Below are 20000 nucleotides of genomic sequence, written 5' to 3' on the forward strand. Positions count from 1 at the left end.
ATAACAAGGGTGTGTAGAGAGTGATGTCGCCCAGCTGACTGCCTGGCAACTGCAGGCTTAAATAGTGATGTGGTGATTGACAACAGGTGCATGAGTTCAACACGTGAAACAGGTGAAACTAATGGGTCGCTATGGTGACAAAACAAACAAGAGTGCACAAAGAGTCCAAAAACCAAACCGAACATAACCAAAACAAAACATGATCACACAGACATGACATATGGTCATACTCTTGTTTGCTAGCGGCTACAATTTCAGTACTATTGAAGATCTTTGCTCCATCTCAACTCTGTGGTAATATTCTTTTCACAAAATACAACCAATAGTACGTTAATGTTAAATCTTACTTGTGAAAAGTAATCCCCCGATTCCTATTTGCAACAGTCCGCTCATTTGAGCAGGAAAACGCTTTTTACCTGTCAACTGTCAGTTTAGGCTGCTCGCCTGCTCCTCGTCACCACTTCAAGATGGCGGCCGAATTTCTCGCGTGACAGCAGCCAATGCTGCGTCTACTTATAAGATGTCTATGGGTATTAGTATAGTACCGCGATACTAATGAATCATATTCAGTACTATACCGCCTCTGAAAAGTACCGGTCCGTCACCCCTCCCGCGGCCCAGTCGTCGTGACATTGCTGGTTTACGAGCAGACGAGCATGTTCCGCAGCGCACAATCACGGAGTACTTACAAGCAGACACAGCGTAGAGACAGAAAATTGAGAACGGACGCATTTTGGCTTAAAAACTAAGGATAAAGGTGAAGTTAAAACACTGAAACACCCACCGGAAGAGGTGCTTTTGTGGGCTCTGTACCGAGGATGTCGTTGTGGCTTGTGCAGCCCTTTGAGACACTTGTGTATTAGGGCTATATAAATAAACATTGATTGATTGATTGATTGATTGAAGACATGGCTCGTTATCTAGCGGCTAAAGTCCAGACCCAGTCGGCAGTGTTTTAGCTACTTCTAAATCACTAATACTCGCCTCCATGGCGACAAATAAAGTAAGTTTCTTACAAGTATCATCCCTGCAGGACGAGGAATAGCTAAACATGCTTCACTACACACCGTAGCTCACCGGCGTCAAAATGTAAACAAACACCATTGGTGGATCTACACCTAACATCCACTGTAATGATACCAAGTACAGTAGCGTATCTAGTCAATACTTCTATGATTACGTCAATATTATTTGGCATCACAACAGCTTTAGTTTTTAAAAATGTATATTATGTTTATAAACTTAGGAAATATGTGCCTGGACACATGACTTTGAATATGACCAATGTATGATCCTGTAAGGACTTGGTATCGGATTGATACCCAAATTTGTGGTATCATCCCAAACTAAAGTATCAAACAAGAGAAGAATAAGTGATTATTACATGTTAACAGAAGTGTAGATAGAACCTGTTAAAAGAAAAAGTAAGCAGATATTATCAGTAAATGAACAAGTAGATTAATATTCATTTTCTAACAATTTTGACAGAATATTAGAATGGAAAATGACACAATATGTTACTGAATTCGTCAGGAGCTAAATTAGGAGCCTTTGTTTGCTTACTTACTAATAAAAGACAAGTTGTCTTGTATGTTCACTATTTCATTTAAGGACAAACTTGCAATAAGAAACATATATTTGATGTACCGTAAGATTTTTTGTTAAAATAAAGCCAATAATGCAATTTTTTGTGGTCCCCTTTATTTAGAAAAGTACCGAAAAGTATCAAAATAATTTTGGTACCGGTACCAAAATATTGGTATCGGGACAACACCAGTGCGCAATAATAGTTAAGATTTATTACACATTTTTAGTTTTTCATTGCATTTTCACTTTTGTTGCTGTATGTCAATTTGGCGCCGCTGAAGTGGCAGCTGGTGCAGCAGCTCTGTGCTCCTTTATGTCCTCCTTTGTGTCCTTGGAATGGAATGGTCTTTATTGTCATTGCACAAGTCCAACAAAATGTTGTTTTCAGCACAAACCCGATTAAAATTAAACAAAAAAACATCGCCACTCTTTGCGCTCTGTAGAAGGTGGGAAAAATGTAGACGCTGGGGGAGGATGAGTTAAAAAAAAAAAGAAGTTGTGCTCTTAAATGCTTCCTTCTTGTTTTCATGTGTTTTTCCTTTTGGTTAAACCCCTTCAGAACAGCACAACAACATTCCTGACTTTTGAACTACTTTTAATATTTCTTTGTGAACTTTTTGAATCTGCACTTTAACCATGTCATGGTCTGTGCACCTCTTCTGTACTATGTTTACATCATACTTAATGGCCTACATACGGCTAATGTACCATATTAAGATCATATTAAATGGCCTGTGCACCTCCTATGTACCATGTCTACAATATACACTATATTGCCAAAAGTATTTGACCACCTGCCTTGACTCACATATAAACTTGAAGTGCCATCCCATTCCTAACCCATAGGGTTCAATATGACGTCGGTGCACCTTTTGCAGCTATTACAGCTTCAACTCTTCTGGGAAGGCTGTCCACAAGGTTACGGAGTGTGTTTATAGGAATTTTCTACCTTTCTTCCAAAAGTGCATTGGATACTTGGTCGAGAAGACCTGGTTCTCAGTCTCCGTTCTAATTAATCCCAAAGGTGTTCTGTCAGGACTCTGTGCAGGCCAGTCAAGTTCATCCACACCAGACTCTGTCATCCATGTCTTTACGGACCTTGCTTTGTGGACTGGTGCACAGTCATGTTGGAAGAGGAAGGGGCCCGCTCCAAACTGTTCCCACAAGGTTGGGAGCATGGAATTGTCCGATATGTTTTGGTATCCTGGAGCATTCAAAGTTCCTTTCACTGGAACTAAGGGGAAAAGCCCAACTCCTGAAAAACAACCCCACACCATAATTCCTTCTTCATCAAATTTCACACTCGGCACGATGCAGTCCGAAATGTACCGTTCTCCTGGCAACCTCCAAACCCGGACTTGTCCATCAGATTGCCAGATGGAAAAGCATGATTCATCACTCCAGAGAAGGCGTCTCCACTGCTCTAGAGTCCAGTGGCGACATGCTTTACACCACTGCATCCCACGCTTTGCATTGGACTTGATGATGTATGGCTTAGATGCAGCTGCTCGGCCATGGAAACCCATTCCATTAGGCTCTCTGCGTGCTGTACGTGGGCTAATTGGAAGGTCACGTGAAGTTTGGAGCTCTGTAGCAACTGACTGTGCAGAAAGTCGGCGACCTCTTTGCACTATGTCAGTGGTTCTTAACCTTGTTCGAGGTACCGAACCCCACCAGTTTCATATGCGCATTCACCGAACCCTTCTTTAGTGAAAAATTAATTGTTTTTTTTTTCAAATTCAAGACAAAGTTATATGTTTTTGGTAACACTTTAGTATGGGGAACATATTCTAAGTAACAGAGACTTAATTTAGAGTTTTTTGGACACTAGGGGAACATATTCTAAGTAACAAAGACTTAATTTAGAGTTATTTGGTTAGGGTTAGGGTTAGAGGGTTAGGGCCAGGGTTAGGGTTATAATAAGGCCATGCCGAATAAGGCATTAATAAGTACTTAATAATGACTAGTTAAGAGCCAATATGTTACTAATTTGCATGTTCATAAGCAACTAATTAATGGGGAATATGTTCCCCATACTAAAGTGTTACCATGTTTTTTTACTGGTGCACAAAATGAACCGTGCATGAACATCACCTTGTTCAAAGAACAAAACCAACACAGTGCATAAACTCACAACAAATTACACACCTGCAAATCAGTCTGACTTCTGCTGTTGCCGTATCCGTAATACGTTGATAGATAGAAGTTTTTATTTACACGATGAGTCGGGTGTGTCTTGACCTCCGCCGAACCCCTGAGCCCGACTCACCGAACCCCTAGGGTTCAATCGAACCCAGGTTAAGAACCACTGCACTATGCGCTTCAGCATCCGCTAACCCCTCTCTGTCAGTTTACGTGGCCTACCACTTCGTGGCTGAGTTGCTGTTGTTCCCAAACTCTTCGATTTTCTTATAATAAAGCCGAGCAGTTGACTTTGGAATATTTAGGAGCGAGGAAATTTCCCGACTGGTTTTGTTGCACAGGTGGCATCCTATGAGAGTTCCACGCTGGAAATCACTGAGAGCGGCCCATTCTTTCACAAATGTTTATAGAAACAGTCTCCATGCCTAAGTGTTTGATTTTATACACCTGTGGCCGGGCCACGTGATTAGGACACCTGATTCTCATTTGGATGGGTGGCCAAATAATTATGGCAGTATGGTGTATTTAATGGTCTACAAACAGCTTAGGGATTAGGCCTTTAATGTCGTCTTGATTAACCATGGCTCTTTTTTCTTCACTGCGTATATGCCGTTTGTGTAGAAGTGTGTTTATTGACATTGAAGGATATTATCGGCCTGTTCAAATGTTGTACGGTGAAAATCTCACGGGGCCTGTGAGTGTCTTGGGTTCTACCTTGACAGGCTGCTGCAAGGTGTACTTACAGTTGAAGTCAGATCTGATTGAATTCCCGGCCAGGAGGCTGTTGACGGTAATCTGATAGATGATGTGCAGCAGCAGGAAGGACATACTGGTAAAGCACAGGGACATCAGCAGACGCCCTGTGTGGCCTGTCGGAGAGGGAGAACAGCGTTTGTGAGGTCACCATCGCCTTGTAAAGTATACAGCGAAATAACATGTCGAGTCAGTAATGTCATATACCGTATTTTTCGGACTATAAGTCGCAGTTTTTTTCACAGTTTGGCCGGGCTCCAGTGCGATTTATATATGTTCTTTTCCTTCTTTATTATGCATTTTCAGCAGGTGCGACTTATACTCCGGTGCGACTTATACTCCGAAAAATACGGTGTGTGTATATATATATATATATATATATATATATATATATATATATATATATATATACACACATATATATACTGATGGCTACTCTTCCTTGATTTAAGACTCATGTTCGTTGTTTTGAGTTTGGCACTACAATGAACGCAAAAAAGAGATCTTCTGTATGACTACGGATTTCATATTTTAGCCTGTGTTTCTATGCATATAATGTCTGTTTTTTGTTACGAGCATGACTCGAAAAGTTGTCATTATTTACATTGCAAAAACAGTACATAAGGTTTCCCATTCATTCATCAAGTAAATTTAAGGCCAACACAAGTTAAAAAAATTTATAGATACTAGGGGTGTAACGGTACACAAAAATTCCGGTTTGGTACGTACCTCGGTTTAGAGGTCACGGTTCGGTTCATTTTCGGTACAGTAAGAAAACAACAAAATATAAATTTTTGGGTTATTTATTTACCACATTTGCAAAATCTTCCACCAAAAATATTTTTCTTAGTGGAATATTAGATGTGAAGTAATCGGAACGTTGGATAGGTCAAGTATAATAACATTGATTTTGATTCAATATTATGTTTTGAGCAATGACAGTTTGAAAGAAAAAAAACAGCTTTGTTTTATTAGTCAACATTGCAACTTTTTCTAAATTACATTTAACCTTTAAGCTTTTTTATTTCACTTTTGTTATGTTTTTGTTTATTTTAATAGTATTTTCAGAATGTGCCGTGGGCCTTTAAAACATTAACTGTGGGCTGCAAATGGCCTCCGGGGCACACTTTTGACACCCCTGCTATAGATAATAAAAAATTAAATCTGATAAATCTATGGATAAAAAGCAGAGCCTGGCGACGCATGCGCGTTTATCATAACTCTCTCGCTCTGCCCCTCCCTCACCAATGCTGCTGCGCCCAGAATTTGTTTTGTTTTCAACCCCTTCTTAACCCTGAACGTACATTGAAAATACACGCAACCCTAACTCAAAATGCCGGACATTTGAGGCATTTAAGAAACTCCGCCCTGACAGCTCCTCAAAAGAGGACATGTCCGGTGAAAAGAGGACGTATGGTCAGTCTATCCTAGCCCGTTAGCTGCTAGCATGCCGTGTGTTGTGCCTTGGTGTGCATTGTTTACACAACGTGCGTTTCGCTACTTAATATGTCCGTGTGGAAACTCGATCGGTACACCTCCGAACCGAACCGGAACCCCCATACTGAAACGGTTCAATACAAATACACGTACCGTTACAAGGGACGGCGTGGCGCAGTGGAGGAATGGCCGTGCGCGACCCGAGGGTCCCTGGTTCAATCCCCACCTAGTACCAACCTCGTCATGTCCGTTGTGTCCTGAGCAAGACACTTCACCCTTGCTCCTGATGGGTGCTGGTTAGCGCCTTGCATGGCAGCTCCTTCCATCAGTGTGTGAATGTGTGTGTGTGTGAATGGGTAAATGTGGAAGTAGTGTCAAAGCGCTTTGAGTACCTTGAAGGTAGAAAAGCGCTATACAAGTACAACCCATTTATCATTATTTATAACCCTAATAGATACAGTAACATTTCACCTTCCAGGAGATAGTCGTGGTCAAAGAACATAATGTCATGGCTGTCTTGAGTTTCCAATCATTTCTACAACACTTATTTTTTTGTGATAGAGTGATTGGAGCACATACTTGTTGGTCACAAAAAAATATTCATGAAGTTTGGTTCTTTTATGAATTTATTATGGGTCTACTGAAAATGTGAGCAAATCTGCTTGGTTACATGTCCCTAAGTTTCACTGCAATAAGGCACTTTTGGTAGCCATCCACAAGCTTCCGGCAAGCTTTTGGTTGAATTTTTGACCACTCCTCTTGACAAAATTGGTGCAGTTCAGCTAAATTTGTTGGTTTTCTGACATGGACTTGTTTCTTCAGCATTGTCCACACATTTAATTAAGTCAGGACTTTGGGAAGGCCATTCTAAAACCTTACTTCTAGCCTGATTTAGCCATTCCTTTACCACTTTCGACATGTGTTTTTGTGGTCATTGTCCTGTTGGAACACCCAACTGCGCCCAAGACCCAACCTGCGGGCTGATGATTTTAGGTTGACCTGAAGAATTTGGAGGTAATCCTCCTTTTTCGTTGCTAAGAGCGAGCTAGCGCTCCTGAATGTAAACAAATGCCATGGTTGGACCTAAACAGACATAGACTGTAACGATACAGAGTACAAGAGCTGTATATAGACAATATTACAATGATTACATTGATCTTTCTTATCTCAAATTTTTTTGTATTTTTGTATTACTTATAAACTCAGGAAATACGTCCCTGGACACTGAAGAACTTTAATTATGGCCAATGTATGATCCTGTAACTACTTGGTATTGGATTGATACCAAAATGTGTGGTATCACCCAAAACTTATGTAAAGTATCCAAACAACAGAAGAATAAGTGCTTATCACATTTTAACAGAAGTGTAGACAGAACATGTTAAAACAGAAAGTAAGCAGCTATTAACAGCAAATAAACAAGTAGGTTAATAATCCCTTTTCTACAGCTTGTCCCTCATATTTTGACAAAATAATAGAATGGAAAATGACGCAATATGTTACTGCATACTTCAGCAGCCAAATTAGGAGCTTTTGTTTGCATACTTACTACTAAAAGAGAAGTTGTCCAGTATGTTCACTATTTTATTTAATGTCAACATTTTTCCTTTGATTCCAATAAGAAACATATGTCAATCAATCAAAGTTCACTTATATAGCTCTTAATTACAAATGTTTCAAGGGGCTGCTCCTCTTGACAAAATTGTTGCAGTTCAGCTAAATTTGTTGGTTTTCTGACATGGACTTGTTTCTTCAGCATTGTCCACATGTTTAAGTCAGGACTTTGGGAAGGCCATTCCAAAACCTTAATTCTAGCCTGATTTAGCCATTCCTTTACCACTTTTGACGTGTGTCTGGGGTCATTGTCCTGTTGGAACACCCAACTGCGCCCAAGACCCAACCTCCGGGCTGATGATTTTAGGTTGTCCTGAAGAATTTGGAGGTAATCCTCCTTTTTCTCTGTAAAGCACCAGTTCTATTGGCAGCAAAACAGGCCCAGAGCATAATACTACCACCACCATGCTTGACGGTAGGTATGGTGTTCCTGGGATTAAAGGCCTCACTTTTTCTCCTCCAAACATATTGCTGGGTATTGTGGCCAAACAGCTCAATTTTTGTTTCATCTGACATCACATGGACAAAAGATAAGACCTTCTGGAGGAAAGTTATGTAGCTACCAAAAGCGCCTTATTGCAGTGAAACTTGCCAAGGGACATTATTTACATTGCTGTATATATACTTTTGACCCAGCAGATTTGGTAACATTTTGAGTAGACCCATAATAAATTCATAAGAGAACCAAACTTCTTGAATGTTTTTTGTGACCAACAAGTATGTGCTCCAATCACTCTATCACAAAAAAATTAAAGTTGTAGAAATAACACAAGACAGCCATGACATTATGTTCTTTAAACTTTTGACCACGACTGTAGATGTGCTTCAATCCTCTGCAGTCATGTTCCACAAAACATTGACTGTTATTTGTTTTAAAAATAAGGGTTTCAGGTTTTAGCAACAGGCTTTCGTAGTCAGCACGCACACACAGTGGTGTGTGTGCTGCAGTAGACTCATTGAGGAATACAAAGTTAGCGGTCAGTATTTGTTTCTACAGAGTTTGGTGACAATAGACCTGTAAGTAGAAATACACTTGCCGTTTTATGACAATTTTCTTCCGTTAATATCGCTTTTGATAAACGTTTGTACAAGTTTGCTCTGCTAATTTTCGTGAGCCTGTCAATGAGCTGGTTCATTAAGAGCCAACCTTCATCTTGTATAACTGTATTGTTTTTTTCCAGTTTATACTAAACTGTATTGTTGGTTTAACACCATTCCTACATTTATGTGCACTTTATGTGCATATATACATTTCCTTTGTGTGCTTAGTTTTACGGTAACTTCATTGTGGAGATTCAGTAAACAACCTTAATTTTTTTTTTCATCTCTAATTTGAAAGACTGTTTACATATTTGGCCAAGTAAATTGCAACTTTCAGGGAGGGCATAATAACATATGTCAATAAACCAGTTGTGTAAAAAGTGCAGCCTGTGTTACAATTTTTTTTAATTTTTTTTTTTTTTTTTTTTTTTTTTAAGCCCTTATTTAACCAGGTAAAATCCCATTGAGATCAAATATCTCTTTTCCCAGGGAGACCTGGCCAAGAGGGCAGCAGCAAGGTTACATTAAAAACAGTAAACAACACATAAAACATCAAATTTACAACATTAAAACTTGCTCAAATAGCACATGTGCATACAGACAAGGTAGACTGCAATCCTTTCACAGAAGCTTTAAACTCAGTTAATGTAACAAGGGTTTGAAGTTGAAGACAATAAGCAGCAACAATTGAAAATAGAGCAAAACGATATAATATAATAAGGTAACACTTTAGTATGGGGAATATATTCACCATTAAGTAGTTGCTTATTAAAGTAACAGAGACTTAATTTAGAGTTATTTAGACACTAGGGGAACATCTAAGGGTTAGGCAGGGGTCGGCAACCCAAAATGTTGAAGGAGCCATATTGGACCAAAAATACAAAAACAAATCTGTCTGGAGCCACTAAAAATTAAAAGCCATAGTGTGTTATGAGATATAAATTGAATTAAGAGGGCCCAAAGGAAACTAAATGGCCTCAAATATAGCTACAAATGAGGCATAATGATGCAATATGTACATATAGCTAGCCTAAATAGCATGTTAGCATCGATTAGCTTGCAGTCATGCAGTTACCAAATATGCCCGATTAGCACTCCACACAAGTCAATAACACCAACAAAACTCACCTTTGTGCATTCACGCACAACATTAAAAGTTTGGTGGACAAAATGAGACAGAAAAAGAAGTGGCATAAAATACGTCCTAGCAAGTCGGAGAAAGTTATACATGTAAACAAACTACGATGAGTTCAAGGACCGCCAAAATTAGTAGGACAAAACGGCGCTCGCCAAATACTCGAATCAGTGAAGCATGTTTAATATAAATAGTGTGCTTTATAACAATTAGGGAGGTTTGTGTCATGTTTGTCCTCCTACAGAAACCATATTAAAACAATAAATATATTTTTTTCCCCTCATCTTTTTCCATTTTTCATACATTTTTGAAAAAGCTCCAGAGAGCCACTAGGGCGGCGCTAAAGAGCCGCATGCGGCTTTAGAGCCGCGGGTTGCCAACCCCCAGGTTAGGGTTAGGGCATACTTGCCAACACTCCCGAATTTTCCGGGAGACTCCCGAAATTCAGCGCCTCTCCCGAAAACCTCCCGGGACAAATATTCTCCCGAAAATCTCCCGATTTTCAGCCGGAGCTGGAGGCCACGCCCCCTCCAGCTCCATGCGGACCTGAGTGAGGACAGCCTTTTTTCATGACGGGAGGACAACAGGGTGACAAGAACTAAATCATCCAGACTAGAGATAAATTGTATTATTATGTTTATCTTACCTAAAAATAAATATATTTATTAATTACAAAAAAAAAAAAAAAAATACATTTTTACTATATTTTGCTAAAAACATCAAAATTAATTGTATTTTTATTTTTATTTTTTCCTGACTCCTTATTACATCCAGCCATATAATTATACATTAAAATAAACATGTTTGAAATAATTGATTTTGAATTATCATAATAATTCATTTAAAATGACCATATTTAATTATTTAAATAATTGCTTGTTTATCAACAACTTTAGCATTTTATTCTTTACATTTTGAAGCTCTCAGAAGCCAAGTTATGTTATATTCCTTAAGATTTATGTATGCAAATTTGAAGTATCAATTATCTAAACACAGTTTTGTTTGCATAATTTCAGGATGTAGATATCTATATATATATATATATATATCTATGTATGAAATACTTGACTTGGTGAATTCTAGCTGTCAATATACTCCTCCCCTCTTAACCACGCCCCCAACCACCTCCCGAAATTGGAGGTCTCAAGGTTGGCACGTATGGGTTAGGGTTACTAAAAAACAATAATTCTGAGGTAATTGAGGGAAGACTTTTAGATAATGGCTTACTGGTTGTACAATAAGGCCATGCAGAATAGGGCATTATAAAGTCCTTAATGACTAATTAAAAACCAATATGTTACCAATTTGCATGTTAATAAGCAACTCATTAATGGTGAATGGGTGTTCCCCATACTAAAGTGTAACCTAAAATAAATACACGTTACTAGTAATTACTGATAACAGATTTGTTTAAAAAAAAAATTATACCACATTTTCTTAGCCTTTTTATCAAAAATATATGTATCATCACCATTTGTGCTAATTACAAGATAGGACGTCATATCGACACCGCCCCGTCTACGCCACATTTTTAGCATTAATGTCAGAATAATTGTATCTAAGTTATCACAAAACTTTGTGTTGCCATGAGTTCCCGGCGAGAGGACAAAAGCTGTCTTTGATCTTACCAAGCAAAAGGCGTGTAAAACTCCACTGTGTAGGATGGGAAGCGACATGAAGGTGTCGGTTTCTTTGATCTATTGTAATCCACGGCAAGATCTTGTCTTGACCCGAGATCTACAAAGCGGAGAGGAAGCAGGACCTGACGCAAGCTCCAGGCATCTTTTCTTTGAACTGTTTTGTGACCGAAGGCAATAGCTGTTTACGACCCCCGCCCCTTTAGAAACAGCTGTTGCTATGTAATCAGGGAAAGTCCAAATAAAAGAGGTGGCGTAGAATTCTCTTGCCAGAGCGTGGTGAAAGACAGTACAAAGAGTACAGCCCAGACGTTTCTCCTCATTGAGCTAAATTGAATCCTATCTCTGTTTAATTCCTTGCTTGTTGTCTGTTTAATATATGTCATTGGGGTTTTGAACCTGACAATTAAATTTGGAGAATAAGTGTTATTTTTCTTAAACAACAGTTTTTAAGTCCGCCATTGTCTTTTTTCCATAATTTCTTGTTTCTGAAGTAGTCGTAGTCTACAATAAACATTTTCACAAATTAATCTTTCAAGTTTTTCCAAACATTTTAGTTTTCGGGTTGTACATTTTGGGGTCTCAGTTTTTATTGGTTAGGAGCTCAGAGCAGTGCTGCGTAAATGGCCTCTAGTTTTTGATCTAGAGCTGGATCGCTTTATTACACAATGAGCGGGTGACTTTGCGTGCTAGCAAGTATCCCCCCTGTGTTGAGGAAATAGAATTTGAGCCCATTGGTGGTCACACTTATGACCTTCCTGAGAGCCACATGTTCCTCCCAAAGCCGCCCTCCAAACAGCAGCCAACCAGTTGAGGAAAGCTGGGAACAGTCAGAGGAGCGGCCACAGCTGTTCCCCACATGGCCTTTTTATAGCGCACCTACAGGTATTTGAGAACATTTCAACAGTTGCTATTGTAATAACATGCTAGAGTCAGATGGCGCCTTAATGAAGGTCCTAATCCCTGAGGAAGATTGGGGCTTGTTTTTGTGTCTCCTCCATGAAGCCAGTACCACATGGTTCTTCATGGAGAAAATCACTTCTTATATTCTTCATACGTGGAGCACCAACCACTTTTTATAATACAAACCCCGTTTCCATATGAGTTGGGAAATTGTGTTAGATGTAAATATAAACGGAATACAATGATTTGCAAATCATTTTCAATCCATATTCAGTTGAATATGCTGCAAAGACAACATATTTGATGTTCAAACTGATAAACATTTTGTTTTTTTTGTAAATAATCATTAACTTTAGAATTTGATGCCAGCAACACGTGACAAAGAAGTTGGGAAAGGTGGCAATGAATACTGATAAAGTTGAGGAATGCTCATCAAACACTTATTTGGAACATCCCACAGGTGAACAGGCAAATTGGGAACAGGTGGGTGCCATGATTGGGTATAAAAGTAGATTCCATGAAATGCTCAGTCATTCACAAACAAGGATGGGGCGAGGGTCACCACTTTGTCAACAAATGCGTGAGCAAATTGTTGAACCGTTTAAGAACAACCTTTCTCAACCAGCTATTGCAAGGAATTTAGGGATTTCACCGTCTACGGTCCGTTATATCATCAAAGGGTTCAGAGAATCTGGAGAAATCACTGCACGTAAGCAGCTAAGCCCGTGACCTTCGATCCCTCAAGCTGCACTGCATCAACAAGCGACATCAGTGTGTAAAGGATATCACCACATGGGCTCAGGAACACTTCAGAAACCCACTGTCAGTAACTACAGTTGGTCGCTACATCTGTAAGTGCAAGTTAAAACTCTCCTATGCAAGGCGAAAACCGTTTATCAACAACACCCAGAAACGCCGTCGGCTTCGCTGGGCCTGAGCTCATCTAAGATGGACTGATACAAAGTGGAAAAGTGTTCTGTGGTCTGACGAGTACACATTTCAAATTGTTTTTGGAAACTGTGGACGTCGTGTCCTCCGGACCAAAGAGGAAAAGAACCATCCGGATTGTTATAGGCGCAAAGTTGAAAAGCCAGCATCTGTGATGGTATGGGGGTGCATTAGTGCCCAAGACATGGGTAACTTACACATCTGTGAAGGCACCATTAATGCTGAAAGGTACATACAGGTTTTGGAGCAACATAGGTTGCCATCCAAGCAACGTTACCATGGACGCCCCTGCTTATTTCAGCAAGCCACGTGTTACATCAACGTGGCTTCATAGTAAAAGAGTGCGGGTACTAGACTGGCCTGCCTGTAGTACAGACCTGTCTCCCATTGAAAATGTGTAGCGCATTATGAAGCCTAAAATACCACAACGGAGACCCCGGACTGTTGAACAACTTAAGCTGTACATCAAGCAAGAATGGGAAAGAATTCCACCTGAGAAGCTTCAAAAATGTGTCTCCTCAGTTCCCAAACGTTTACTGAGTGTTGTTAAAAGGAAAGGCCATGTAACACAGTGGTGAACATGCCCTTTCCCAACTACTTTGGCACGTGTTGCAGCCATGAAATTCTAAGTTAATTATTATTTGCAAAAAAAAAATAAAGTTTACGTGTTTGAACATCAAATATCTTGTCTTTGTAGTGCATTCAATTGAATATGGGTTGAAAAGGATTTGCACATCATTGTATTCCGTTTATATTTACATCTAACACAATTTCCCAATTCATATGCAAACGGGGTTTGTATACTAACTCAGGTGAGGTGTTGTTCCTAAGTGAACCTTCTCAAATGTGCTCACCAGACTGCGGCAGGCGTCTTAAACGACGAATAATGTGTGCTAATATACTGACGCGATTTCTTGGGCGGTTTCCAAGTCGGGGAAAATAACACTTGTAAACCAGAAGGTATGGGAAGTGTTTGGCTTGCAAGCTAGCTGGTGTAAAGGCTTGGGAAAATTTATTTGGCTCTGGATAATATTCCCACTCCTGTACAAAGGTTTTGAGTGTTTTTGGTTGAACGCAAGTTATTTTGAGGCATTTCTTGTTTTTACAACTGCAACTGAGTCACAGCTCTTGATCCCAAGAGAACCCTTGAGGTTTCCTAAACAGAAGGCATTGTTAAGCTTAACAATCTCAGCTTCATCCTCAAAAATGAATCAGACAATCTATGAGAACTTGTATACAATTTGGAGTACGGAAGAAGGAAGACTGATCAATATCGAAATCACAACAAACTGAACCTTTGGCAGAATTAGCATTGTATTATGACTGTATGGGGATACGCTCAGTGGACAGGAGCTGTAGTGAACTCCATGCCCAAGAGAATAAGGCAGTTCTGGAAAATATTTGTTTTTAAAAAGGTTTTCATCGGAGAATAGTGCGACAACTCCACCCCTTTTAAAGGGACGAGCAACATGTGAACTCGTATAGTTGGGAGGAGACGCCTCGTTAAGCGGAAAAAACCCCATCTGGTTTTAGCCAAGTCTCACTGAGACCAATGATGCTAAGATTGTTGCCTCTAATTACCTCATTAACTAATAACGCTTTTGGGGACAATGATCTAATGTTTTGAGTAGAGATGTCCGAGAATGGCTTTTTTGCCGATATCTGATATTCCGATATTGTCAAACTCTTAATTACCGATTCCGATATCAACCGATACCGATATATACAGTCGTGGAATTATCACATTATTATGCCTAATTTTCAGGTGCAGGGGGGGGGGGGGTAGAGGGCAGCATATTGTAGCGTCCCGGAAGAGTTAGTGCTGCAAGGGGTTCTGGGTATTTGTTCTGTGTTTGTCATTCTTGTTTGGTGTGGGTTCACAGTGTGGCGCATATTTGTAACAGTGTTAAAGTTGTTTATACGGCCACCCGCAGTGTGACCTGTATGGCTGTTGACCAAGCATGCCTTGCAATCACTTGTGTGTGAAAAGCCGTAGGTATTATGTGACTGGGCCGGCACGCAAAGGCAATGCCTTTAAGGTTTATTGGCGCTCTGTACTTCTCCCTACGTCAGTGTACACAGTGGCGTTTTAAAAAGTCATAAATTTTACTTTTTGAAACCGATACCGATAATTTCTGATATTACATTTTAAAGCATTTATCGGCCGATATTATCGGACATCTCTAGTTTTGAGGCATTTTTGTTAATGATATCCGTATTACTGATATTATTAACATTACATCTATCTCGCGAAGTGCGTCTTGCCTTATGTTCCAGAGGAAAATAATTTGATCCTCAATGAAGGCATACCGGGTAAACATGGAACTAAATTATCATACTATCCGGGCTGATGATTTTAGGATGTCCTGAAGAATTTGAAGGTAATCCTCCTTTTTCATTGTCCCATTTACTCTCTGTAAAGCACCAGTCCCATTGGCAGCAAAACAGGCCCAGAGCATAATACTACCACCACCATGCTTGACGGTAGGCTTGGTGTTCCTGGGATTAAAGGCCTTGCCTTTTCTCCTCCAAACATATTGCTGGGTATTGTGGCCAAACAGCTCAATTTTTGTTTCATCTGACATCACATGGACAAAGATAAGACCTTCTGGAGAAAAGTTCTGTGGTCAGATGAAACAAAAATTGAGCTGTTTGGCCACAATACATATGTGTGTGTATACATTTTTATACACAAAATCATCATCCCGGATTAAGTTGTCCTGAAGAATTTGGAAGTAATCCTCCTTTTTCATTGTCCCATTTACTCTCTGTAAAGCACCAAAAGCAGCAAAACAGGCCCAGAGCATAATACTACCACCACCATGCTTGACGGTAGGTTTAGTGTTCCTGGGATTAAAGGCCTTGCCTTTTCTCCTCCAAACATATTGCTGGGTATTGTGGCCAAACAGCTAAATTTTTGTTTCATCTGACATCCCAGGGACTAAGATAAGACTTTCTGGAGGAAAGTTCTGTGGTCAGATGAAACAAAAATTGAGCTTTTTGGCCACAATATATAGGTGTGTATATACATATACATACACAAAATCATCAACCCGGATTAGGTTGTCCGGGAGAATTTAGAGGTAATCCTCCTTTTTCATTGTCCCATTTACTCTCTTTAAAGCACCAAAAGCAGCAAAACAGGCCCAGAACGTAATACTACCACCACCATGCTTGACGGTAGGCTTGGTGTTCCTGGGATCAAAGGCCTCACCTTTTCTCCTCCAAACATATTGCTGGGTATTGTGGCCAAACAGCTACATTTTTGTTTCATCTGACATCACATGGACAAAGATAAGACCTTCTGGAGGAAAGTTCTATGGTCAGATGAAACAAAAATTGAGCTGTTTGGCCACAATACATATGTGTGTATATACATATATACATACACAAAAGCCTCATCTTGGATTAGGTTGTCCTGAAGAATTTGGAGGTAATCCTCCTTTTTCATTGTCCCATTTACTCTCAGTAAAGCACCAAGAGCAGCAAAACAGGCCCAGAACATAATACTACCACCACCATGCTTGACGGTAGGAGTGATGTTCCTGGGATTAAAGGCCTCACGTTTTCTCCTCCAAACATATTGCTGGGTATTGTGCCCAAACAGCTACATTTTTGTTTCATCTGACATCACATGGACTAAGATAAGACTTTCTGGAGGAAAGTTCTGTGGTCAGATGAAACAAAAATTGAGCTTTTTGGCCACAATATATAGGTGTGTATATACATATACATACACAAAATCATCAACCCGGATTAGGTTGTCCGGGAGAATTTGGAAGTAATCCTCCTTTTTCATTGTCCCATTTACTCTCTGTAAAGCACCAAAAGCAGCAAAACAGGCCCAGAGCATGATACTACCACCACCATGCTTGAAGGTAGGAGTGATGTTCCTGGGATTAAAGGCCTCACCTTTTCTCCTCCAAACATATTGCTGGGTATTGTGGCCAAACAGCTAAATTTTTGTTTCATCTGACATCACATGGACAAAGATAAGACCTTCAGGAGGAAAGTTATGTGGTCAGATGAACCAAAAATTGAGCTGTTGTAGAAATGATTGGAAACTCAAGACAGCCATGACATTATGTTCTTTACAAGTGTATGTAAACTTTTGACCACGACTGTAATTATATATATAACAGATGCACAATATCAAATAGGTTTTCTGAATGGACATCATTAGATAAACGCAGGTGTACCTAATTAAATGACCAGCGAGCATGCATGCTGACTTAAATAAAAGATGCAGGCTAAATTCCGACATTAACATGACGTGTTTGAAGCTTGAGGATGAGACCCATGAACGTTCCGCTTTCCCCCTTCTCTTTAACTATTGATGAGAGCGTAAAGTGGTCTACTCTGACTGTGCGTTACTTCCTGATTGTTATTTCAGCTGGAGACGAGCGGGTTGCCCCTCGGCTCTGGACGCCATTCGGCCTCCGTCCTGAAGGTTTTATGTATTATTGAGCGCCGCATGTGGTTTTCCTCCACAAACCCGCACGGTGAAGAGGGTGTGTAAGGTGTCTTGTTCAGTGCGCAGTGGCGATGGAAGCGGTCCAGCCTGGTCACCGCTAGACCTTTAACCACCTCAATGGTCTTCTTCATTCATAGGAGTCGCCAAATATTAGGAACATGAGACAACATACCTTCTGGTATTTATTATCCTTTTTCAAAGCAGTCAAATTTTGGCTTTGCCACGTTTCCTAAAATATTTATTTCTATTCAAGCATATTGGATTTATGCCGGAATGAATCGAGGGCAGCTTTCTATGGATCATTGTTATGATTGCAGCTGGAGCACTATGAAATATTAACTTTCACCGGTCTGACTGCATTTCATCTCAAGGAAAATCAAAGGGAAACAGTGTTGTATCACAAAGGATGTCACTCGACTAGAATGTCACTGATAAATGACTCAAAATGCAGAAAATCACCCTACAAGTCTGCTGACATCAGTTTAGAGGAATCAAATCAAGTCTGCTGACATCAGTTTAGAGCAATCAAATCACAATGCCCTGTTGTAGCTCGCAGACCTAGAATGTTATGTTATGAGTATGATCCCACATTAACTCAGTGCTTATCAATTATTTTCTGTCATAAACCCTCTCGGGGACAGTCATTTTTCCAGGACTCCCCTAAATTGAATTACTATTGAGAACTTGATATGTTTTAATTTAGCTGGACAACACGCTCTGTCTGGTTTTATATGAACACATTAAACTTCAATGCAATTTGCCATCACTCTGCCAGAGGCAAAGAAAATCTCTTCCAACAACAAAAACAACATGAGGAGACAAAGAGTCAGACCATGGTCCTGTTCTGGAGAACTTCATCAAATGGTGCGATGATTCGTACCTGGAGCTTAATGGCGATAAAACGAAGGAGACGTACATTGACTTTTGCTGTGATCCCCCTGCCAAAGCAGGTTCTAGGCACAATTTTAGACAATAAATTGACCTTTGATGCCAACACTGACCGTGTTTGGAAGAAGGCCAATCAGAGGCTGTTTTTCTTGAGGAGACTGAAGGGCTTTCAGGTTGATAGGACACTGATGAGGATGTTCTATTCATCTTGTATCAAGTCTATTTTAACTTATTCTATCACTTCCTGGTTTGGTAACCTCAGTGTGGCCAATAAAAACAGACTAGGTGGTATAATCAAGGTTAGGGATGTCCCGATCCGATATTTGGATCGGATCGGCTGCCCATATTTGCCAAAAATTGCGTATCGGCAAGGCATGGGAAAATGCCGATCCAGATCCAGTTTAAAAAAAAAATCCGGTCCGTGTTTTCCAACGCACCTATTTAAATAATACATTCCACTTTTCTGCTGCTCCGTAATTTCCGTTCGGCATTTTCCAGCACACCTTCAACACATCCACAGGTCTGTGAATTCTCACGCAGTTGCTTTTAGCTGCTGGCATTACACTACAGGCTCTTCTCACTCTTTCCTGTGTCTCCCTCTCACAGACAGCAAGTGCACCTTCTTACACACGTCACATACTGTCACGACATACGTCACATACTGTCACGTCATACGTCACATACGTATACGTCCTCCCCGAGCAGAGAGGTAGCAGCATGGCTAACGTTAGCTGTGATGCTAGCGCAGCCGTGCGAACAACGCTCCCTCTAAGGTGCTCGCCTGTGCAATTGCGCACTGTTTAAGCGTCCTCTGCGCATAGCAAATCTATGCCACGCACAAAATCAAATAAAAAAATAAGCGCATAACAATTTTCGACACACGGACACAACAGAGAAAACAGTTTTCGTCATCATTGTTCAAATATTGTGACGTCTGTCGAGACGCTTATCTCCATTCAGTGCCACACGTCCACACCATCAAAATGCTGAGGCAAAAATTTCCACATCAACTCCGTATGAAAAAAATAGTGATTTTTTTAGTTGTGATTTCCTTCTCTGCATGAAAGTTTAAAAGTAGCATATATTAATGCAGTATGAAGAAGAATGTTTTAATGTAGACATGCAAGCCTTGAAAGAACATTTTGAAAACCAAGACTACATTTCCTGCAAATGGATGCATTTCTACCCTATATTTTAACTTTAGATTTATTCTCATAGCAAACTCTTTTGGCTGTCTTTTTGACACTTACATCCGGCGCCCCCCTCCACACCCTGGATTATAAATAATGTAAATAATTCAATGTGATTATCTTGTGTGATGACTGTATTATGATTATAGTATATATCTGATAGTATATATCTGTATCATGAATCAATTTAAGTGGACCCCGACTTAAACAAGTTGAAAAACTTATTGGGGTGTTACCATTTAGTGGTCAAT

General features: G+C 40.0%; 1 protein-coding gene across 4 annotated transcripts in view; it reads right to left on the bottom strand.

Annotated features, from left to right (window-relative positions):
• The window catches only part of piezo2b (piezo-type mechanosensitive ion channel component 2b), a 210226-nt gene that overhangs the window by 141661 nt on the left and 48565 nt on the right, over positions 1–20000 (bottom strand). For all 4 annotated transcript variants that reach the window (XM_061978976.1, XM_061978975.1, XM_061978974.1 and 1 more), the window contains exon 3: positions 4473–4598. In XM_061978976.1, the coding sequence (XP_061834960.1) occupies positions 4473–4598 (126 nt within the window). The remainder of the gene's footprint in view (positions 1–4472; positions 4599–20000) is intronic.

Source organism: Nerophis lumbriciformis, linkage group LG19 (genome assembly GCF_033978685.3).
Source record: "Nerophis lumbriciformis linkage group LG19, RoL_Nlum_v2.1, whole genome shotgun sequence".
NCBI lineage: Eukaryota > Metazoa > Chordata > Actinopteri > Syngnathiformes > Syngnathidae > Nerophis > Nerophis lumbriciformis.